At 40.9% G+C, this 24,199-nt stretch overlaps 1 protein-coding gene across 2 annotated transcripts in view; it reads left to right on the top strand.

Moving 5' to 3' along the window:
* Nucleotides 1-24,199, top strand: part of LOC114447090 (disintegrin and metalloproteinase domain-containing protein 12-like) — a 67,471-nt gene that overhangs the window by 39,425 nt on the left and 3,847 nt on the right. The window contains exons 11-21 of one of the 2 annotated variants that reach the window (XM_028423122.1): nt 393-541; nt 8,482-8,659; nt 10,784-10,873; nt 11,958-12,153; nt 12,496-12,604; nt 13,092-13,290; nt 15,091-15,168; nt 17,291-17,399; nt 17,755-17,893; nt 18,286-18,394; nt 20,478-20,729. In XM_028423122.1, coding sequence (XP_028278923.1) covers nt 393-541; nt 8,482-8,659; nt 10,784-10,873; nt 11,958-12,153; nt 12,496-12,604; nt 13,092-13,290; nt 15,091-15,168; nt 17,291-17,399; nt 17,755-17,893; nt 18,286-18,394; nt 20,478-20,729 — 1,608 coding nt within the window. Of the gene's footprint in view, nt 1-392; nt 542-8,481; nt 8,660-10,783; nt 10,874-11,957; nt 12,154-12,495; nt 12,605-13,091; nt 13,291-15,090; nt 15,169-17,290; nt 17,400-17,706; nt 17,894-18,285; nt 18,395-20,477; nt 20,730-24,199 lie in introns of both variants that reach the window. The other variant, XM_028423121.1, reaches the window with a different exon arrangement.

Raw genomic sequence — 24,199 nt, 5'->3', positions numbered from 1 at the left:
CTATAAAACAAGTGAGAACTGAACCTTCCACCTCTTTCTCTTGTCATTCCCTGTCGTGCCTGTCTTGTGAAGGGCAGTTGTCTTGCTTATCAATGCAGGAGCAAGTTATACAGTGCTAGGTTTATGGAGCCTCCTGCAGCAGCTGTCTCCACTGGCAGTGACTATGATTGGGTCTGCAGGGGTAGTGGAATGGCATTCTTATTCTCCTCATGGAGGAAAAGAAGAAATAGAAGGACAGAGTGTTGGGAGGACTGTTGAACTGTTTTCTTAAACTACAGATTAAAAATAGTTTTTTCTTTCTCTTCTTTTTGTGACTGACAGTGTGCTTCAGGTCAGTGTGAGAAACATAGGATAAATTAACACGTGTGGGTTTCCTTCTCTGTCCATCGTAGGATCACTCGGAGAACCCACTTGGCGCAGCCGTGACTTTGGCACATGAGCTGGGACACAATTTTGGCATGAACCACGACACACCAGAACGTGGCTGTGGCTGCAGGATGACCGTGGATCGCGGAGGCTGCATCATGACGCCCTCCACAGGGTGAGAATCTGGTGACATTTAGGTCATTTAGTCAGTTAGACATATAAGGGGCTGTACATTTAGCTTTTTCAGCCTCTTAGGCTTTGGGCTAGAGGTGAATTTTCAGTTTGTGGCTTCTCCCAAAAAAAATGGAAACACGGTTGACAAAAGTGGCCTCAAATGTAGAAACGGCTCAGACAAAAGTTTTGAATTCAAGACCTGGGCTGTTCCTCTGTGTTCTGTGCCATGGTTAGGACAAAATAAATTATTACCCTTTAAAGACCTTGATTCACACAGCCACAGGATTAGAATGTGTATCAGCTTTCTAATTAAATTAGCCATTCCTTTTGCACCTGAGCCACTCAAAAAAAAAATCTAACAAAGCTCCACTAGTTGCATTTATTGGGTCATTTTCATGTGCACATGATGCCTCGATGTTTATATGTAGATGTGCTTTGCTGAAACACACACAGATGCACGCATACACTCTTTGGCCTGAGACTAAAGCAGCTGTTCTAGCATTCTACTGGTGTTGCCTGGGTTGCTGAGATAACAGAGCTGCTGCAAGTGATGGACTCTGTGACTGTTAGTAAACAGCGAGCAGATAAGGCAAACCCAGAGCGCAATACCAGATTTCACCCTTGGTCTGGTGCCAGTCTGGTTTGTCTGATGGTGAGTCCCCCAAGCCACAGATGAATGTGTTCAGGATGAATTCCACAACGCTGCGAAGAAGACAAAAGGCTGAAAAGACAGTTATAAAAATATTGTTTTTGTAGTTTGCAAACTACAAAGAAGCTTACACACCAACTTCAACCCCAGTCTACATCACTGGGGAGTTTAATCTTACACATATGATACACATGAATGGGGATTTGGCATACTTGAGACATATCAGGAAAAAATTCTAAACTTACATTTGATTCTATACATAAACTTTGGAACAGGACTATAGATTTAGTCTGTAATGTATTGATCTTTTAAAGGCTGGGGTGGAAGTGATAACAACAAAAGAGCTGCAAAAAAAGGAGTTTGAATAAAAGGAGTATGAATAAAAGTCATAATGCCATAATTAAAAGGAAACTTGTGATTAGATGGGTAAACAGAGCAAACATAAAGGAACATAAACAATGACATGATGACAAATACAGATGAGTCTATTACAGCAGCAGTCTGTCTCAATCTCAGAGCTACATTAACAACAATGTGCTAAGTTCAGAGGATGAAAGGTGCAATTTGCTGGCATTATTTGTGTCTATTGTCATGGCTGTAAAAGCTCTTTTGAGTTCTTTTTATAAATCACCAGAACAGAAAAATAATATATCTCCAATTAGAATTGTTATTCTGACCTTTTTTTTCATACATACTGAACTGAGGGTGGGTGCTTGTTTGTGCAGCAGTGAGCTCATCCTACTGTTCTCATTCTGCAAGATGTATCTGAGCAAAAAGAAAGGAGAAAAATATAATGCACACTGAGCACCACTGGATTTATGCAAGGTTGATGAACATCAGCAGTCTGACTAAGGACTCAGCTGCTGCTACAGTTATCTAATGATGTCATGCAGAGACTTTAGAGGAGTGAGTCTTTTTTAAATGTGTTAGAGTGAGTCACTGTGTTACTGAATGCTTTATAACATATTAATGAAGCCTCTTTTTATAGGATGCAGGGTAAATCAATATAACTGCTGACATTTTGCCTGGCAGTGTTGTGTTGATACACTGACACGAAGTATCAATACTCTACTGTTCTATCGTTAATAGTCTAATTGTGGATTGATCATAGCTGTTTGCACTTGTAAGAGAGGATGATTATTGGGATTTGGTTAACAAGTTCTACATTGAGTGACCAGTTTATCATATGCATGTATACAGCTGTATAATCTCATGCAGTCCAATACTTTTTATCATCGACCTAGTGCTAAGCAAGTGTATTGGTATAGTCACAAAACATTTCTACAAGACATGCTGTAGAGGTAAAGATAATCAAGGCAACACAGGGAGACATAGGGAAATATAAAAAGATGAATAAATATAATGCCTTACTCTTAATGATTTTCTCTGTTTGACATGTTGCATTATTAAAATTGCACCTCTACAGCAATTTTCAAAATATTTCCTCAATAAACATGACTCATTCTAGAAGGCACAGTTTAAATAGTACTGCATGGTTTTAGAAAATTGCAGTTCAGGACATGTTTTCTGTTAGCGTTTTGCATGAGCAATTCTCCAGAAAACTCCAAGCAGCAACTGGCCTTATTGTGTACCCGGTGGAAGTGTAAAATGTTTTAGATATCACATCATTAATGTTGCATTTACTGATCATTTAATAGTTTATTCCTCTTACTTTGAATGTAATATGATATTATGCATGAGAGATGAACTGTGCTGTCTAGACATAGGCAAAATGCCAGAGCTCCTGAGCCACCTTTAAAGACGAATTTACCCACGTTCAAGCTCGAATTAATTGAATTTCCTTTCCTGAACTATCTGCCTGAATTCACGGTTTCCTGTTGACAAAACAAATAATTTCACAAACCAATCTCATTTCCTTCATCAGAGATCTAGTTTCTTTTCTTTCTTTCTTTTTTTTGTTATGTTAGCAGCCTCTTCTGACCCTCCCCATGCCTTCAGAATGTAAAATGCATAGTTGTAAAGCAGTGTAGCTGGTTTGACTGTGTGTTTGGGATACTCTCATCTTAGACTTGCTAATGGAGGAGAGGACAGGCTGCATCTAAATGATGTGATTATCAGTGACGCTGCCAGCTGCAATCAGGGCCAGGGCACAGAGAGAGAGATCCGCAGAGAGGTGCTTTATGCCTGGATAGGCGGCTTAGTGAGGAAGCTGTGTTTTATTTGTCTTTTATCTCCTTCAGTGGTAAAGCAGGAAGGGGAACATAAAGGGAAGATGGAGGTGGGAGACAAACATTAGAAAGATGACAATGAAGGGATGATTTTGGGTACACATGGAACCCTGTGACAGGCGGATGAGCCAAAGAGGCTGGCCATGAGAGATTTGTGGAAATGTTAGGGACAGAGGAGAAGGCGTGTTTTTGAAGTAGGCATGTCTTTTTAGACATTGCGCTAACGGTTGCATCATGTGAACGTGGGAAGAAAGCTTAGAAGTACTTTTCTGTGTCTGTACGTGTAACTGGGTAGAATGATGAAGCACAGTGGGGAGTTATGGCTGGATTTTGAGGCCAAGAGGTGAATACTTTGTCAAGACAAAATGAGGGAACTTGTAGCTCTTGTTATTTTCTTGTCAAAGTGACAAAGTGCAAGCAAGGTGAGGAGGTACAAAATTTCATTTTATAAGGATGTTATGCTGTGGAGTGGAAAGAGGCTCAGGTTAGGTTGATTGTGGGTAAATGTTTGCTGTAAATTTAGCTTCTGAGTGTATTTTTTTCCCCTGATCTTTAATCACCATAGGCCTCCGCCAGTGCTGCAGTGTAACATTTGCTGGAAGGTCACACGTCTCTCCTGCTTAGCTTCGACTAAACGCATGTCAGTGTGTAGTGCAGCTCAGAGAGCAATAGAGACAGTCTGATGTCAGTCAGAGGGCCTACACAGCTCTCATGTGCCTGCTCTGTCTTACAGACCCGTTTTGCTCTTCATCCACACTGACGTTTCCTCATCTCCACTGGCGTCAAGTGCAAGAGATGATCAGGCGGGAATCATCCACACTTGCACACATGGCTCCAAAAAAATCTGCTCGGTGCATTAAAGTCTTTGTCTCATTGTTTTAGTATTTTGTAAGATCATTTTGTAAGTCGCTATGAAAAGGTTGCCTCCTTTCCATGTCGTCGGTGCAGCTTTTCAACATTACACCACCCAGAAAGCAGGCTAGAGCAGCAGCAGGGGGGCAGAGACACAAACCTGAGTCAAGACAAGCTGCATACACAGTTTGTAGTGGAAGACACAGAAACACTTTGTGTTATAAAATTAGACCAATCCGTTTTTATGGCCTGAGATCCATAAAAGGTCCAGAAAAAAATTCCAGAAAACAGATGTTTGAGTCTAGTGATGCAGTGATGAAGAATTTTGAAAACGCACACGTTAAGGTGTGACAGGGTATATAACCATATAACACTAGCAGCCTTGTTTAATAAAAATGTCATTTAGATTAGAGACAGCCAATAAAAACACAAAGCACATAACAGTGGATGTTTTCTTCTTTGATGTGGCAGCTACACTAACTGAGTCTGCAGAGAGTTGTTGAGATAACGCCACACATTTCTCTGTCAGGAGTGCAGATTTATGAGGCTGTAAAAACACTGATGATCTTTAACAGTGTGTTATACTCACAATGCAAATGACATATTTGCCTTTCAAACAGTAACGACAGCCAGTAAGAGTCTTAACTAATTAGATTTTGTATAACTGTTGTCGCCAGCCAAATTAGTTCCACCTCAGCAAACAACACCTGGAGAGGGTGCAGGGTTCTAAACCAATATTATCCAGGGAAACCTACGCTCTGTGCTCGGCTAATTTCCTGGACAGCAGAGCAACTGTGTGGTCTCAGCTGCAATAATAATCACCTTTCACGTTAATATATTGGAAAATGTAAGTTCTAAATGTAAGTTCATAGAAACAAGTTAGCTGTTGACTACAATGCTGTATTCCTTTAGATGTGCACAAAATTTAACGCATGCTATAAAAATACTAAAAGCTTATAAAACCTTTTTCATTTGTCAACTTAACTTAATAAGACAAGTCTACAACATCTCTATTTTAATTCCCAGTGGTATTATCAAGATTGCAGGGCAAAAAAAATCAATCAGCATAGGGAGCTGAAGAGAGAGAGAGAGAGAGTCTGCAATCTACTAGGCAGAGGTATACGAGCACCAGGTGGTAATGCTAGTTTTATACAGCACAGTTCAGCAGTTCTAACCAATACACTGAAACATCCTCCACACTTCCACAGTCAGTGTCTGCATCACATACCCACTGAACAGTAATTTAATGCTGTCTCTTCTTTTTCACATAAAATAATTTCCACTGAAAAGCCACAGACGTTCAGCCGAGGGCACAGTCAACAATCAAAGCATCACAACAGATTCCGTCCTCGATCCTGCATTATGTGTCTGGTGTAGCTGCTCATCGCCATGAAAAACTGCAGCAGGCAGGCGGTGACAGAGATATTCTCTCAGCATCCCTGGGCACCCCGTCAGGCTGACATTGCATCTGTTATACCAGGATGGAATGGGCAGCTGTTACCTGGAGGAAAGTCAGCTGCAGATTAGCGGCGCAGCTCAATTATCAAAGCCTTGCTGATACACAATCACCAACCACATTAGACATCAGTTAAAGGCAGATCATTTAGAACGATGTCTAGGCTGCATTGAGATGCCCTTTACTTTGAGCTGTCAAGCATACAAATGACAGCAAGTCTTGTGTTTAATTGCCTTGAATGTCTCACTTTCACTTATACTCTAAACCCCATCGGTAGTATTGCAGTAGGGTGTCTGGTTTCAGCTGTGCGGTATATTTTACTGATGATATTGGACACATGCTGGGTTTTTGATTTACACTCAAAGACTGTTGGTATTGTAGAAAATAAGTCAATAGTCTGCAAAAGGGAGTTAACCCTCTGGACAGATGCTGTTTTCTGCTTTTGCCTCAGGCAGAGCATATCTGTATACATACTGATGACGGCACTCGGATCTGGATTCTTGTTGTTTTGAACATACATATATATCCATTAGATTGTACTAATACATCCCATGTGGGTCTAATTTGTTCCAAGAAACCTGATTTTCCTCCATGAAGAAATCCAACTGTCACAACTTTTACCATTAATGTCATTTTACTGAGAACAGACGATGTTTACCCTTTGTGTAGTACATTTCATCTCCTCTCCTGAAGCATGCCTGCTTTGTGTTATCAGTCAGCCCTTGCTATTTACAAGGAGCTTGGTTTGCTCAGTGCTGTGGTTTGATATGCATAGTGTGTCCATCCTTGATTTCATGCTTGGGTTTCCACACACAGGACAGCAGAGCATCTTGAGTGTGTATGTGTCTGTGTGTTATGGTGGTTAAAAAGACTCTAACAAGTAGATTATTCAAGAAGACAAAGGTGGACAAAGACGGGTGGATTGGCTTCTGGTCAAAAAGATGAAAGCAGCCAACATTCAATGGTGAGGTGGAGGCAGTGGTTTCACCTAATGGTGGCCATTAGAATAGCATGTTTTTCTGTGTCATATGTTCTTTGGAAATCAGCATTCCTAAAAAAAAAAAAAAAAACAGATTTTTTTTTTTTCCCATTGAATGCCTCCACCGTTATCTCCAGCTCCCTCTGGAGGAGCCTCACTATAGTCAGCTAACAGCAGTGAAATATCCATGCAGTTGCAGCAGCCAAATCCCCCTAAGGCAAAGGCAAAGCATCACGCATCCCTCCCCCCAACCTCTGTCCAATGCCAGGCTTCACAAACATATTCTGTGTAATGTTGAATTTTCACAAATCTGCCCTGTCAAGCCTCAAGCTTTGCAGACAGTCTCCACGCCCCGTTGCGTTTGAAGACCCCAGTCAGTCTATCACTGCATAAGTACGTGTATGACATGTTTCTGTCTGAAGTCAAGCTTTTCAAGCATCCAGTGCCAGCTCCCTTTCTCTGTGCCATGTCTGCCAATCCTTTCTGCTAGCCATCGCTCCCTACTACCCCCGCAACCACGATGTCCTCTTTTTGAAGCTAGACTGTGTCTCACGACGGCTTTAAGACTGTGAGATACCACAAAGTTCCTGTTTTTTGATGCTGTTCTTGTTTTTTCTAGCTGGCTTAAAGCATGAGGTGCAGGCATAGTTCTGTTTCTGTCAAACACTGGGTTGCAATGTTCAAAGTCCTGTGGCTTGTATTTCATACTGAGTTTATGTTTAAATAGGGTTGAAGTAGAACACAGGGTTCAGATGAGGTTAAGCACAGTGGCAGGTTGAGCAGCAGGGAAGGGCAAACGTGGACTGCTGCAGAGTGTTAAAAGCCATGCCTTTGTTCTAAATATTAAGTGAATACTTTCTGTTTTTGTCTCATTTTAAGTCTCTGTGGTTTTTGAAATCTCAGCCAATCCATTTTTGCTCCTTTTTGTTTTCCTAGTTGTTACAGGCCTGTGTGAGATCTGTACAATTTTTGAGCCTAGACCATGATTTCTTTCCTTCCTCACTCTCTCTATAGATTCCTTAACAACTTTATGCCCATCTCTTACTGTCTTTCGGTCTGTTTCTCTCCCCACTGCGTATGATCCTGCAGTACTTTCCTGCAAATTATTTTTTTGTGTGTTTTCATTCTCTCTCACGTCATTCCATTTTTCTTTATCCTTGGTCTATAGTTTGTAGAATCACAGGAGCTCGCTCTAGCAGGAGGATAATTCCCTCTGGCTTCACAGCTGTTATTGGCATATTGTACAGTTCCATCTTTAAAGTCATACCATAGTCTTGCTTTTCAATATAAAATTCCATTTCTTTCCTCAATAAATTAGACCTAAGTCAGCAGGTAAGGTAAGTGATACCAAGGAATGAAATTAATGCGGAAGAAATTACTTGGTTTCAGGCTTGCAATTTTATCAAGGATTCACAGACACACATGTGCTCACACTCACATCATTCCATCCAACGTATCACTCCTTATACTCTTCCCTCCGGTCAATTGCTTAAATTGTCCAGCTCAAACTAGGATATGCCTCTTGAAAATAGTGGCTGAGAGAAAGCCCATTTGAAAGCCTGTTTATGTATTTTGTTAGATATAAAAATCTGCTGAACTGCACCTCATATAGTGTCAGTGGACCTTTATATGTCTGTGGGAAAAGCATTTTGAATAAACCGATTAAACAAAGGCTGAACAATGAAAGCTTTGTTCATGTTTTAGCCCGGTACAATAATTGAGTTTTCATTTCTTGTCTTGGTTGCTTAGCAATAATTGCACACATCTTTGAACTTTCATTACAATTAGCCATGTTCTTTCTTCCTTCTTTCCATAGGTATCCATTCCCCACAGTGTTCAGCACATGCAGTAAAAAGGACCTTGCTGCCAGTCTGGAGAAAGGTGTGGGTATGTGCTTGTACAACATGCCTGAGGTCAAGGTGCTCTATGGTGGGCAAAAGTGCGGCAATGGCTATGTGGAGGAAGGAGAGGAATGTGACTGCGGGGAACCAGAGGTAAGGTCTGAAGTGCTCCAGAGAGGTGGATTTTTCTCCACCTCTGTAATATGTAAAACAATGTTTCAGCAAATGTTTTCAGACAGTTTTCTAAAGAAAAAAAATCAATTTGGCAAGTTTAGAGAATTTAGAAAATTAAAGTGTGGTCCTTTTTCTTTTTGACCAGTGATCAATGTCTGTCTTAAATCAATATGTTCAGAAGTCTTTGTAGAAATAAATAATACAAAAACATCTCCACACAACACTTCTTTAAATACATGTTCAGCAAAAACAAGGGTAACTGTGTAACCAATCATCCAGAAACACAGAAAGTCTCCACAGTCCGCTCAGACCCCCCCCCCCCCTAACAGACCACAACAAACTTTAGGTTTGACTTTCTCTTGACATTGATGTTGTTATTGTGACTTAAAGCAATGAAACAGGCTGTGCAAAAAAAAATCCTAAAAGCACTGCAAACCACCCGAGGCCTCCACTACAAGTGTTTTATTTTCATCGCACCTTTCCTCGATCTCCCACATGTGCTGAACAGAGCTCTGACAGGCTGCCACGGTGATGTCATTTCCTTGTCGAAGGCCCATTAATCTAAGCACTGTCCAACTGCGTGACAAAGGAAACAAACAAATGTATAATCGGGTCAAAGCTGAAACAAGCTTTTCTTTGGCTGTCCAAACAAAATAGGCCCAAAGGCCCCTTTTCATCCAATTACGTTTGTGAGCAAATATTGACATGTTTTTAAGGTAGATGGAGTTTATGGTGGAGATTTTTTTTTTGTTTTTTTTTTGGGGGGGGGGGGTAGTCTCGCGTTTGTGGTGCATACAGATCCCTCCTGTGTAGAAGTGACTATCTAGATTTCCCTCTTTTTTCTTGGAGACAAGGTAACTGTGTAAGGATGCCAAATTAGGTGAACAGGGCATGTTTTTAATGGGGTTGCTGCAAACTTGTGTACATGAGCAATGTCCTGGTAAAGGAGCACTCTCCTTGTCAGCGTCCTATACTGAATCTCTTGGATTTACTCTTGTAGCTGTGTCAGAGATCAGTGATTGACCACTATAATATGTCCACTATAATTGACCACTATAATGTAATATTGTGACCCTTTTCCAGGTAGTCAACTCATAATACTCTCTTAGTTAAAGTTCCAGTAAACAGATGTGTCACCTTGTCTGCAGATATCACACATTTTAAATAGATTTTACTGGAGCTGATTTGATCAGCAAGATTGTTTCTCTAGATATGGCTCTTCACTCTGTTAACACACATAATCTACCTCACAGCTGTAAAGTGATGTTTTTTCACTCAGAATTTTGTACTTCTGCTGACTTAAATCCTTAAACATGTTTGATTATTTAGGTAAGTGTAGTTATGACTCCTATATTTAGATGGGGTAGGTGGTGTTTTAGTGGAGTCATTGTGTTTGGCCACCAATGAACCAGCTGTATAATTTACATTTGCCAGCTCCATCTCTGCTAGGTTGCCCCTTCATAACCTTCATGATGTTACCACAGAGACTTGTGTGTTTGATCTGCCAGCCCACTTAGACGGGGAGATGAAAGCAACCTTTTTTTTTCTCCTCTCTAAACAATAGTTCTACTCCAGGCCCAAGTGGTAAACAGCCAGACTCATAAAACCACACATCCTCAGATAATGACGTCCAGTGATCCAGCTGCATCCATTTCCCAGCCTCCAACACATGCCCATTACCTTAGAGTGCCACAAGCCAAACATCCACGTTGATTTCAAAGCTGATGTATTTTGGCATTTCAACACTTCTTCTGACTATTTACCGTTGTCTGCCAGCTGATCTTGCCATTGTGTTTATCCCACTTCTGCTCCTGGCCAACAATCAGCTCTACTACATCTGTCTCTTACCTGATTTCTTTTTTTTGCTGCCTCAGCCTTTTTTCGGTCACAGCATTAAACACACTCCTCTTTAAGTCTTGAGAATAACCAAATACAAAACATGTGAGCTTTAGTTAAAGGTCTTCAGGTCAGAGGTGGAATCACTGGACAGGAAGTGTGCACTTCCTGACCTGGAAGGCTTGATTTGTCAGGAGCTAGCTCACAGAGCATCTTCAGGGCGGTGATCAGGTCCACATGTTAATTTGTTTGTCCCCTTTGTTTCAGGAATGCATGAACCCATGCTGCAATGCCACCACATGCACTCTCAAGGGAGACGCTGTGTGTGCCCATGGACAGTGCTGTGAGGACTGCAGGGTAAGAGTTCACCTTCCCCTCTGAACCTCCTTACTCCACTTGTGATAGTTGAAAAATGTTCTCAAAGTGTATTTCTAAAAACTTACTGAAGCTCTCTGTGGAAGGTCATTAAGAGAGCCATAATAGTGTGCTCAAGTGTATAATTTAATATCTGAGGCTATTTTATTCCAACTTTATATATCGTACCTCAGTAGGCAGGTTTCAATATAGTGCAAGTTCACATTGTATTACCCTCTAATTATGAAGAAGGCTGTTTAATATAGCTGTGTCCTCTCTTTGGAAAGAAACATTTGTCAAAGATAATTAAAAGAGTCCACACAAAAATACAAGACATTGGTGTTGTACAATCGTCTTCATAATATAGAGCCTAATAATTTGGCCATGAAAAAACCCTGCAACCACAGTTACTTTCTATTCAAGTCTAAATTAAATACATTTCCATTATATAAAGGACAGACCAGCACAAGTAATGGTAGGGTAGCCACATATTTCTCTACATGAGTTAATTTTCTGATTTTTCATTTACAAAACTGCTTTTACAATAATCATCGCAAAAAACATTAATCTATTCATGTGATAACAGCAGAGCTCTCCAAAAAGTAGTTTGGAGTTCACCTACGGTCTTTTCAAAATTTTGTGAAATCATTCAGTGACAGTGATCAATAATTAGGGCTTCAGCTGCTATATCAGTTTTCAAATCCATCACTGATGCAGCTGGATAACAACAAAAAGACTTTTTCTTAACTTATCCCTTGCTGTCTGTATGCCGTTGCAAAAATGCAATTTCCCCATTGTGGGACTAATAAAGGTTTCTTAATCTTAATCTTAATCTTAATCTTCTTTTTTCACTTTCAATGATAAGTCCATTCAGTAGGTCCACCTCTTTGTCACAACATGAAATATGTCAACGACAACTTCATGAGGCCTGTTCTGACATACTCACCTGCACCAGTTGTTACATATCACCCGGGGAGTACTGCTGTATTCGTATCTGTCCCATCATTTTTGAATGAAGACATAATGGAACATTTAGATGGATGAAGTCAGCGGTGTTGGAGACTTGCTGTGCTGTGTGTTTTTACAGCTCAAACTAGCTGGCACTATGTGCCGAGAGTCCAGTAACTCATGTGACCTGCCAGAGTTCTGTACCGGAGCCAGCCCTCACTGCCCAGCCAACGTTTACCTGCATGATGGACATGCCTGCCACAATGTCGAAGGCTACTGCTACAACGGCATCTGCCAGACTCATGAGCAGCAATGCATCACCCTGTGGGGACCAGGTCACAACACATGACACATTACAAGATGCACTAAATGTATTAAGTAATTGTGCTGCTAAGGCACAGACAGGTCTCAAGGTTTGAAAGATATGGTAGTTATGACAAATGGTCCAGTATTTAGGTGAGTCTAGAGTAAATGAATCTGTTCATGTCCACTTCTCATTTAAGATCAAAAAAAAGGATAGAGGCAAACCCATATGGTATATATAAATATAATGCTGTTCGAGTAATTACTTTAGGACAAAGTCTTATTCCTAAACAGTCTACTAATATTCATCCTTGTAAGAAAATCCCTTTCTGCATTTCAACAATTGTATTTTCTTAATTTCTCTTTGTGTTCAGGAGCAAAACCTGCCCCAGGGATTTGCTTTGAAAGAGTCAACTCTGCAGGGGATCCTTACGGGAACTGTGGGAAGGACTCCAAAGGCTCTTTTGCCAAATGTGATGCAATGTAAGTCTCCACAGCTGCACTCATCTTAGAGATACAGAGGTACAGATGAACTGCTGTGCAAAAAAAATGCAACCGATTAGCTTAAATAGTCTCATTAGCGATCATAATGTTGTGGAATCTGACGTGATCTTCAAACAAAAGTTGACATTGTTAAAAAATGTAATTTGAGGAAAGATAGCAGCTAATTATGGTCTAAGGAAGTATTCATGATCATTTCATGCTATTCTTGTCTGCTAATTGTTCTAAAGATCTTCTCCCTTTGGGTAAATTCTGTAATCAAGCTCTTTGTTAATTGATGTGATTGCGTTAATGACCGGAGGACTGAAGCAGTGCGGCTCTCTTCAGCACTCTTTCATCTTTCTCTAGTTATCTGTGTCTGTGATTGACAGGTGCTCATAGTTATATATTGAAAATTAACACTCGGTACATGTGTTTTTTAAATGTTTGTGTGCATGCGTGGGTGTTTCCGTGTGTGTGCTACATGCAGGGATGCAAAGTGTGGTAAAATTCAGTGCCAGGGTGGAGCCAACCGTCCAGTGATTGGAACCAATGCCGTGTCTATTGAGACCAACATCCCACTACAAGAAGGAGGACGTATTCTGTGTCGAGGGACACATGTTTATCTTGGCGATGACATGCCTGACCCTGGTCTGGTTCTGGCTGGCACAAAGTGTGGAGACGGCATGGTAAGTGATCAGTGTGTCATTTTAATGTAGTGTAGATTTTCACCACAGCGGTAGTGAATCGCAGATGTGTCCCAAGACACTTGTAGTCTGATCCCAGAATGAGGCCTTACCTGGAGACTGGGACTGTGCCAGATGTGTTCTCTTATGAGCTTTTGTCTGAGCTCTTAGCTTGTTGTTTATAACCACAGGATGCAGCTTTGTTAATTGTCCTCTGAAGACATCCAGGCTGACAACAGTAGGAGCCTGCTGTAGTGTTAGTTTAAGCTCTGAGGCTGCTTAACTCCTGAGTGAATCCACCGATCCATCGTGCTAGGCTGGGCAAAGCTGTTATTTTATTAGGTGTGGCTCTCTGCTTTCCTTCTATGTACTCCTCTTTTCACCACACCAGTGAGATCAGTCCCTTCTTCTGCCAAGCATGATGCCTCTGGCTTGGGGCTGGACCACTTTCCTCCTCAGATCTGTTTTCGGTCCTGCATAAAGGATAAATTGGTTGTGAGTGCATATGGCATAGGGCTCACATGGGCAGTGTCATCAACATTCCCCCCTTGTATCAATCAAAGTAAATATGGAATCGTTTTTTTGTTAAATTGACCAGTGCAGGGTGTGGGCATTAGATCGTCTGTCTTTAAACCTCATCAGTGGAAAATTGCCACCTTGACACTGTTACACTGCCCTCCAAAATCCAGTTAATTCAGACCTTTGAGCTTTCTCACCATTTTCTGTAATACAATTGCAAGCTAATTATAATATGACACAAGGCCCAACCGGCCTGTTCAGTGTCTGCAGTTGAAGTTTGAGTGAATATGCAGGGGTTGGGACTGTAATGCAGTATGGCAGATCATACTTTTTTTTTTAAAGATAGGGTAGGAGATTTCATTCAGATGCACTTTTTGTTAAATTAGTGTTAAATTAGTGTAACTTCTCTTTACAATCCGATAGCAACCAATTAGTTCGGCAGTTTAAAGCGAAGAATATGAATCATCTGTGGAAGCTTTAAAACGCTAAAAACATCAGCCAATCCTACGAGGCGCCCCTGTGCGTTTAGTTGGCTGGTTGTAACTCTCTTCCTGCTTGGCGCGCACCAGCGAGGTACGTGCATGATGGCTGAAGTCCCAGACTGGTTGGGAGGCGTGACTTCGGGGTGAGCTCTTAGAGAAAAGGGTGTGTGTTTATTTTCAAAATCTGGCTAACTCTCACTGAGTTTTCAAAATCTCCTTCCCTACCTTTAATGGTGCTAACACACATGCAGAATGGTCACATGGTCTCTTGCTTTGTGTGCAAAAATGGCCCTCAGCCAGGGTAGCTTGTCTTCCTGGCTGCAGTCTCCCAGGTCATGAGCTTGTGCAACACCTTATTTAGCAATAAAGGGCTAAAGGTGGGTGTTTGTCATGGGGCCTTTGGTCTTCTCTAAAAAGAGGTGCATTTCCCATGCCAATCAGGGTATTAAGTTGGCAGCACATGGGCTGCAAGGCAATTTGAGGAAGATGAGAACTAAAAACTGCTGCTTGCCTAACACAGCTGGCTTTTTTTTCGCTCTGATGTTTTTATTTGTTCTAAAGGATACACAGCATATTGTGTTTTTTGTAGCTCTGTCACCTGCACTTTTTTACTTCTTGTATTGCATTTTTTTTCAGTCAAAATTAAAAAATACAGAAGACATCTGTGATAAAACATGCATGTACAAAGAGATCCAACTGTACCAATGTAAACACTTTATTATACTCTTTGCTCAGATGTGCACAGGTATGAACACAGCTCTGCACTTAAGAGACTGTTTTAATGATGCTCCTCACTTTATAGGTGTGCCTGAACCGGCAGTGCCAGAATGTCAGTGTCTTTGGTGTGCATGACTGCTCCGGGAAGTGCAATGGACGTGGGGTGAGTGCAAAGCGCCTATTAGCTCAGTATTTAGTGTTAAATTATGCATTGTAGCCCAGCGATACGAGACTGCGAAGACTCTGTATTTATCCATTTTTTGACCTGCTTAACACTCGGTTACTGTAGCTGCCTTTCTGCCCCTATAATTACCAACAACAGCAGAATAACTGTGTATTTATGGTGTAGCCTTTGAGTTACGGAGGCCGTTTCTCTTCTGAGTGATCAATCTTCATTGTCCCACTGAGGTAAAATCAATCTTATTTACCAGCATTATTTAGTCTTAAAGTGTTGTCCATCATCTTTTGACTGTGCAGACAGAGCAGATACAGAGCAATGGGGGCACGGGAGTAAATCTGCTGCAGTATAACAGTAATGCTTTCTGCACATAAATCAATATCTTCAAAGCAATGGGTGCTTTTATGTTTTAACTTTGTTTTTCTGTTTGGTGAATCAAACATTCACAACAAGCTAAATTAGCTTACAGTAACTGCTGATCTTCACTGTCAGTTGTAGCAACTTATACATTATACATGATAAAACAAAAATCAATGCTATGTCCCTTTAGTGTTTATACTATTATATTTCATTAGACAACCCAGAAACAAATCTATCTGTCAATAAAAAATAAGATTCTTACAAATCTAAAAAAATGTTGTGCATGCTTGTTGACTGGTTCACGGCAACATAGTAAATAAATGAAAAATGCTCAAGTTCACACACTTCTTTTCCCAGCAAGTGTGTGGATTTGAGCTGCATCTTCCTTTCTGCAAAAATATCTACCAGATCAATTTGTCTGCCATTATGTCAGACACCTCACGCAGTATGAGGCCTGACTTGGTAAGCAGTGATTCTCTGAATTTAGTGCAAGAGTTTAAAGAACGCTGTTTGCTTGCAACTTAAGAGGCAGGTATTGATATACAAAATACACTGACGTCACTGACTCTGAGAGGTGCCCAAAGATAGAAGGAGACATATGCAACATATAATTACACACTCCTGTACAGCAGTCATGGTCTTCTTTGCAGTTGACATCTTGTGGTCCACAGCATCAATCAAAAATGGTGACCACTGAGCTTCTCATCTGTGGAAAGAAATGTGAAATCACCATAAGTATAAATGTACTGCTGTTTTATTCAGCATGTCATGGTTCTTTTTAACGGTCCCCTGTGTGTTGGCCGTGACCGGCCTTTTAGGACAGGTCTGATTTTCCAGGTTCTGTTTGCCACATTTGATGCAGGCCCCATCTTCAAAATTCTGTAAGAAGATGCACCCTCCACTAGTTTTTCTGCTGTGTCCTCATGGACTTCCTTAACAAGTACTCAAAAATACTCAAAGGCTATATAACAAATGTCCTTCTACTTCAGGCTACAAATTTATCAATCAGTCTTTGTAGAGCTGGATCATTATGTGTGCAGTCAATATGACAGTCAGTGAGTGATTGTGGTCTCATCTTATTACCATTTCAAATGTATGAGATGTCCTTAGATGGTATAAATTATTTATTGCTTTAAAAGTGAGTGGATATAATCTGTCTCTGAATAACTGCATCTTTAGCTCAACAGGATTTTAAAGAATTAGGGGCCTACTCGCATACATTTGGTGTTAATTTTACCTAAGTGATGCGAAGGATAACCCTTTGAGAGAATTAACAAATTGCATTTGCTTCAACACAGAAACAAAAGAAAACTTGCCTCCCTCTAAGCCCCAAAGTGCCTCTTAACCTTGTCACCCTGTGCGAAGGAGTGTCCATGGCCTGGAGGCAGGGAAGGCACTTGACTGTATGTCTGTGCTAAATGTAAATCCCCTACAGCTGCATAACTCCCTCTGCAGCTCCCTCCTCCTCGTTCATCCTCCCTCCAATTGACAGCTGGACTGCATTACTTCAGCAGGGAATCCTCCTGGATCAAACTCCTACACTGGAAACCTGAGGCTTTGCAGAATGGACTCTCCCATGCACATGTTTTATCTATTATAACCATCAGTGTACACACACGCACAAACACAGCCAGTGCCCTCCTATACACAAACATGAATCAAAAAAGATTGGTCCTGTTTTATGATGAGGTTATATCAACAATCAACAGTTTATCTGTCAATCTAATATACAGTACCTTGGTTACAGGTGTGCAACAACAAGAAGAACTGCCACTGTGAAGCACACTGGGCTCCTCCATTCTGTGAGAAAGCTGGCTTTGGTGGAAGCATTGACAGCGGGCCGATGAGAGTAGCAGGTAGTGCAGACAATTTCATTTGTATCCTCACTCATCTAGACAGCGAGACAACCGCACTAACTCAGAGACAAGCAGGAACACAAACCTCCAGCAACTTGTACATCTCTTTGTTGCAAAGTCAGTTCTGAATGAATGTGTGGTTTGGACCTTTGTACCTCTGTACAACTTTCTGAGAACAGCACAACTCTTTTTCCACTTTAGCGACACAATACAAACTGCAGTTTAAAGAGAAATGTGAACTGTGCTGCTGACCGCGGCCTTTGCTGTAACAGTCTTGGTTATGTCCTGTCATCGTTCTGTGCTGTAGATGTGCGTGTGTGTGTATTAATGTGCGTCTTGTCATATATGGCATCAGCCGACAGCGTGCTCATTACTGTGGCAATCCTGGTAACCCTGGTCAGTCTTCTGGTAGCCACTGTAATAATCTTTCTGAAGAGGAAAACTCTGCTGCGCCTCCTTTTCACCAATAAGAAGAGCACGTTGGAAAAACTCAGGTAACAAGCAGCTCAGACTGCAGCACAATGTAAAAAAATGTCATTGACTTCAAATCGTTTCATGTTACACCTCATAGATTTTTACCAACAGGTTAACAATTAATGTAAATGTTTTCATCTAGAATACAATGTTTCGTATAATAAAAAAAATGGTCTATACTGTGGTTAAATAAGCTTTTAAAAAACACATTCACAACAAATTACAAACCATTTTGCAGTACACCTCAAAGTTACTCGCATATTATTCTGTTAAGAAATTTTCATACAATTTCATACAGTGTTGGTAACTTGAATCTTTTTAGCATAGCATTGAACAGAGTATAATTCCTGGCGTATGTCCAAGTCAAACAATATACAGAGTGGACCTTTAAGAATTGTCACTGTGCTTATAGATCCATGGAGGCCAACAGGCCAACAAGCCCCATCAGAACCGAGTCCACATACAGACCCACGCCACGGCGCAAGCCTCCACTCAAACCATCCTCAGCCAACATTTATAAGGTGAGTTGCTGTGTATTCTATTTACCGTTGTGTGATTGTTGGCGTGCGCACTTCTGTCACAGAGCGTGTGAGTTCTTTGGTAATGAGAGTTAGAGCCCCTCAGTAACCTGCGGCCGAGCCTCGGCTCACAGCCGTCATGCTTCTAGGCTTGTTGACAAAACAAGCTGACAGTGAGCCAGGTAATTGATTCAGCCTCACCGTATCTTTCTCTCTCTCTCTCCCCAAGAAATATTAATTACAGTGCTTTTGTTGACGGGACGCAGAGACCCCTAAATTGAGAGATTACTCCATTCGAATGAATCTCAGGATGTTGTTATTTGCATCTTTTTATATTTTTGTGATTTAAAAAAATGTTTTTATGAGATGGGAGCAGGGTTGATTGATTCAGGCAGAGGAAGAAAATAGGTTTTGATTTGTTTGTTTGGAAATGATAAGCACAGTGGAAGATTACCTATCATCTGTGCGACAACATAAAGCCACATGCTTTTATATGCATGAGTGTGAGAATCTGTGTGTGTTGCACTCGCCTATATCTGGAACAACTGTATATATGGGTTATATTTAATATCATAATTGAGAGCAGAAGTTTATCCAGAGTTGTCCAGCAGCCAAATCCTTCCTGGCCATTTTAGGCATTATTGTTTTTTTTTTTTTGTTCTAAAGCGCTGCGCTAACAGCTGGTCAGGACATGTGGTCAGACTCTGGCTTTTACTGTTTCAGAACGTCATATCTAATAATGTAGTTTTCCAGTTTTCTAACATTCACACTAAGGTAGAGACACTTCACATCATTATCTTTCCTCAACAAACAGATTTTCTCTCATATGATCTGCAGTGTAAGAGCAGAGCAGGACCACCCTCTGGAGGTCCAAGACAGTGACTGCTAGACAAAGTGTTATGTGCTAGTTTTTCTAACCCGCATCCCACTGAATGTTCTGAGATAGAACAGTACAACGTTCCCAAATAGTGTTGTTAAATATGTTATTTACTTTTATATGTTGCAGCATTTTCTTCATAAATGACAAAAATGGTAGGTGTTTCACCACAATAATAAAACTCTGTGGGAAGTGAGAGTGGTATTTTCCACAGAATCCATTTTGACATTTTACATTACTTAAAGTGTAGCTGTGAAATCAGTTTCATTTAAAAGTTCCACTTTCTGAATTCAAGAAAAACCTTACTGTTCGATGGCGCTGTGCACAGTTATCAATCTTCCAGCTAGATGATGTCAAACCATCTGTTTCAAATTGGCTTTCTAATGTTCTTCAGTTTCTCCCATCAGAAAGGCTCACATATGTTCTCCAAGGGACTTTCTCTGTCTGGAGTCCTGGTGTAGATTTGATTAAAATAGACAATGCTGAAATCATAATAGGATTGTTTCCTAACTTTGGATCCAGGTCCATTTCATCACCATGATTCCATTGTTTATGTTGCATGCATGGATGGTGATAATATAACACAGTTACAGGTCACGCATGATGATTAGTAGGGTTGCTAAAGTTCTCCATGCATGAACATAATTTGAGCTTATTTTTTAGAGTTTTTAAGGGATTAAAGTTAAAGAAGTTATAACCAACACCAGAACAAGACTGTCCTTTAGTCTTGTTCTGGTGTTGGTTATAACTTCTGGGTTGAAGTTTTGGGGCTATTGGCCATGTAAAGCTTGCCTCGGGTGAAAAAACTCAAAAGTACTGTGTTTTTTCCAGAAATCACAGCACAGAAGGCGGCATTCATCTCTCCGTAACAACAGGCTGATGCTTTGACAGTGTGACTGCATTAATGGCTTCCTCCTCAGTTGTGCTGTAACATTCGTCATGGTTAGATCCATGCTCCCTCCTGTGCCAAGATGCGATTGTCAGGTTGAAAATAGTCCCTACATGAAAGTGCTCACAGCAGGTTCTATGGATTTGCTTGAGTTACCTGGTCATGACTAATGCAGATTTAGGTGGCATTAGACCCTTTTGCTGGGGATTAGTACTATTACATGTCACCTGTATAAAGTGAGCATAGAATGATTTGAAGTTTCAGGTTCCTGGAGCTCACCAATTACTGATAATAATATGATAACCTCCTCTTACTTTCAGCCTTCCCTCTTGAGCGCAGAGCCTCTCCTTCCTCCACACAACTTCCATTCTCACAGCCTGCGCAGACTACCCCTCTACCAGCCACTGCACATCAGCCAGCCCATGCCGGTGTCTCTAAGTGTGGGTCAACCCACCCTGCCTCCTCTGCCTGCTCACGCCCGAGTCCTGCCCGTCCACTCGCATCTCTCACCAACTCGAGTACCGCCTTTTCTCAGCCTGCCCCGCCAACAGTCATCCTACAGTATGGACCAGGTTCGTTTGTAGCTTTTACTTTGTCATAAAATGATGGTTTTATCTTTGCTGACCACAGCTTTATGAACCATATACATAACATAGCTCATTATGTCCAGGTTTTACTGTACATTACTCCATGTTTTGTAAACCACACCACCAGGTTTCTACACTTACATCCTACAGTATCTAGGCAGCCATCATTTTCATTCCATCTTAATAAAGTGTGATAATAACTTGAAGCTTGCCTGAAATAGGTCATGGTGAACATTCAGGTGGATCATTGGCATTTTTAAAAACACCCTGACATCCTAGATTGGAATCAGCAGCTTAAGAAAGCAATCTCCCTCTGAAGATGAAGTTTGCTTAGTATTTATGCGATTGGAGATTTTTACATTTTCCCTTTTTTAAAACATTATGCCCTGATAATCCATTTCTGTTCAAAAATGGAGATTGAAAGTTTTCCTTGACCTTGAAAACAAACTAAAAGACCTTTAAGGTCATTACTTAAAGACCCAATCAATTCCCATTTCATGACTGCTGAAGATTTTTTGCTGAAAGAAATATGTTGTCAGAACAATTTATAGTTAGTTATTTTCAGTGAAGAGTTTAAAATTTGGAGTGATGGCAGGAATGTAACTGTATGCTCACTGTGATGGATCATCAATGTCAAGCAAAGTCTCATTTAATACTGACATTAACAGAAACCAAGTGGGTTGGAAGGGAGACATAAACCTGGGCCCTCATATAAAGGTCTGCAGTAAGGTAAAATATATGAAGATTTAGTTAACGATCTAAAATGTACACACAAACCTGTATGGTCATTTTAAATGTTTTAGCTAAGTACCAGAACTACCCCCCTTCATTTCTGCACTGCAGTCAGTTTACTTGCTCAAATATCGACAAGCAAAATTCAATCCGTCTCCCTCCCGGTGACCCGTCTCCTGAGTAAGGCGTAGCTTTCTGCTGAGCCAGCACTATTGGATGCAGTGGAGATAGTAAATCCATCTGTCTGCTCTGGTGGTGTTGGATCCAAATCCTGTACAGTACCTGCACAGCGAGGATAGTTGTGCTGGATGTCGGCGCTCAGTGAGCCGCAGCAGGGTGTGCGGGAAATTGGCAGATGTGTGCGGCTATTAAAAACAAAGGTGGGGGGGGGGAGACATTAGCTTTGTGATATGACACTTTTCTCTGTGCTGGTAAAAGAGCATAACATAATCCTATATGTGGAGCCAGAGCATGAAGGATTTAGAGGTAAGCTTGTTTGTACACTTTTCAAGGTTCCTTCTTAAATTAACAGCAGAAATGAGGACATGGACACATATTTCATGTGGTTGCCATGTTGTTGGCTGTTTTTGATGACCGCTCAGTCACATTTCTGTGAAAACAAAGTTGCAGGCACATTGTATTGGAACATTGATTTAAACAAAGTACCTTCTGCCTGTATTTCTTTATTTTGCTGTGTTTGGAGATGAGTCTGAGGGGCAGCCACTGGTGTGCCAGTTCTGTTTAAAACCCTAGCCAAGAACAGCATGCATTTTATAAAAAAAAAAAAAAAAACATAACATTGCAGCCTTGGTGAATCTGTCGTCTTTATACTGAGTTGTATCTTTGCAGAGTGTACATAAAGACTGAGCAGGGAGGCCACGGAGCGCCCTTTGTCCAGCAATGCTGCAGTTTTCTCCAACATTGTACAAATGTGTATTAGAACATAAGTGCACAGAAACAATTTAGCCGAAGCATGAATAGAGCAGGCAAATATCTGCAGGATTCTGCTAGCTTTTATAGTAATTACCACTGCAGATACTGTGTGTGTTACATGTGTGAAAGCACCTCATCAGACATGATTCTGTGGACTTTGCAGAAAAACAGCTCTGCTTTCTTATTTTCTCTCCATCTTATTGAACTGAGGAGGGTTCAACTTTGAATGCTGTACAATGGAAAAACGTTTCAAGTTCTGCCACTAAGTTAAAGATGTTTTTTCCCCATCACATCCAGATCTGGATGGATTCATAGTGTCTATATTAAACTCTGCTACACATCACCCTGGATGGAAATGAACGTGTGCCAACTAAAGATGTACTTCACGCTGGAAGGCCACTGTTTGCTCTGTAAACTGGCTGCTCGCCGACTGCCAAAACAATGAAACCCTGCTACCTGCTAATATCTACCAGCTCATTTCACTGCAGTGAAACAGATGGAGCGAGTAGAGACGGCACATGTAGGTCAGACCCAAAGAGGATTCTGTTGAGATTTAACAGGCTAGCAAGGACATCAGTCCTTAAAGAGAAAAATGTATTACAGGCTTATTGTAATACTTGACACAACGTACTCAGCTGTCTGTGCCAGTATGTCTTATTTTAAATGGATTTTTTTTCTTTTTATCCTTGTCGTCGTGCTGACCGCAGCCCAATAATATCAAGGTGTTTCCAGGGAAACGAAAATCTATCCCATGTTTATTACAATGAAAAGCAAAGTGCGTGGGAGCGGAGAATTTTCACAAACAGAATTGTTTATTATTTTCTTGTACAGCTAAAGGGAAAGTACATATCAGATACCTGTAGGTTGGAATAAATCTAAAACAAAAAACGCTCAGGTGCATCATAAAAGCAGTAGCAGCAAAACATCGCTTTCTAAAATGTCATCTTTTTCTGAAATCTTCGAAAAATAGGTTTGTTTTTTGGCCAGACGGCTGCATTTTTCAGGTCTTCCAGTGAGTTTTGAAAGGTGCCTGTAAGCCCAAGCCTCATAGATCTTTCTCAAACCACAGAGGACAGTGCTGCAATCCCTCATTTTGAATTAAGACATGAGCTGACTCCTGTTACAGTGTGAGGATTCCTGCCAAGAGTGGCATTAATGATGCTCACGGGTCCTGGATTATTCCTGCATTTGAGCAGGACACATCTGTCCAGTTCACATTTCTTTTTGTTCGCCAGACTGATTTTTCTTTTTTATACTCTGAAGGAGTTCACTTAACTGTAACACTTTGCCAAAAGTGGAAGTGGGTCACAGCAGGTGGTACACTGTATGTGGAAGTCTGTGAAATACTTAATTTAAACACACACATTCCTCTAATGGGATCTCACACCCCGTCGTGTGTGTGTGTGTTTTAATACCCCCAAACTCTCAATAAGTAGGAACAGAACTCACATGGGGCTGTGATGCAGATTTAGAGTAACACACTGGCTGTGCTGTTAACAGAGCTCCATCTAATTAGAGCATCATAACATTTAACCTCTTTGGGGCACCTCTTGTTTTTAACTAAATGTGTGTGAACAGCTTTAGGCTATTATCTGCCGAGTTTGGAGCTTGTAAAAAAACATTTTTTTTCTCATCTCAGAAGCATCTGAAGTACACCTAAACTAATGAATACTGCATGAAATGAATAAAACACCTTTGTAGCTTGTTACTCATTTCTGTATCTGTGTGATCTATGATAGTGTTTTTGTACCAGAAGCTTTCTGGTCAACACTTATAGTCCATGTAATATT

The sequence above is a fragment of the Parambassis ranga genome, chromosome 15 (assembly GCF_900634625.1).
Source record: "Parambassis ranga chromosome 15, fParRan2.1, whole genome shotgun sequence".
Classification (NCBI taxonomy): Eukaryota; Metazoa; Chordata; class Actinopteri; family Ambassidae; genus Parambassis; species Parambassis ranga.
This window is presented reverse-complemented; position numbering and strand designations above follow the sequence as displayed.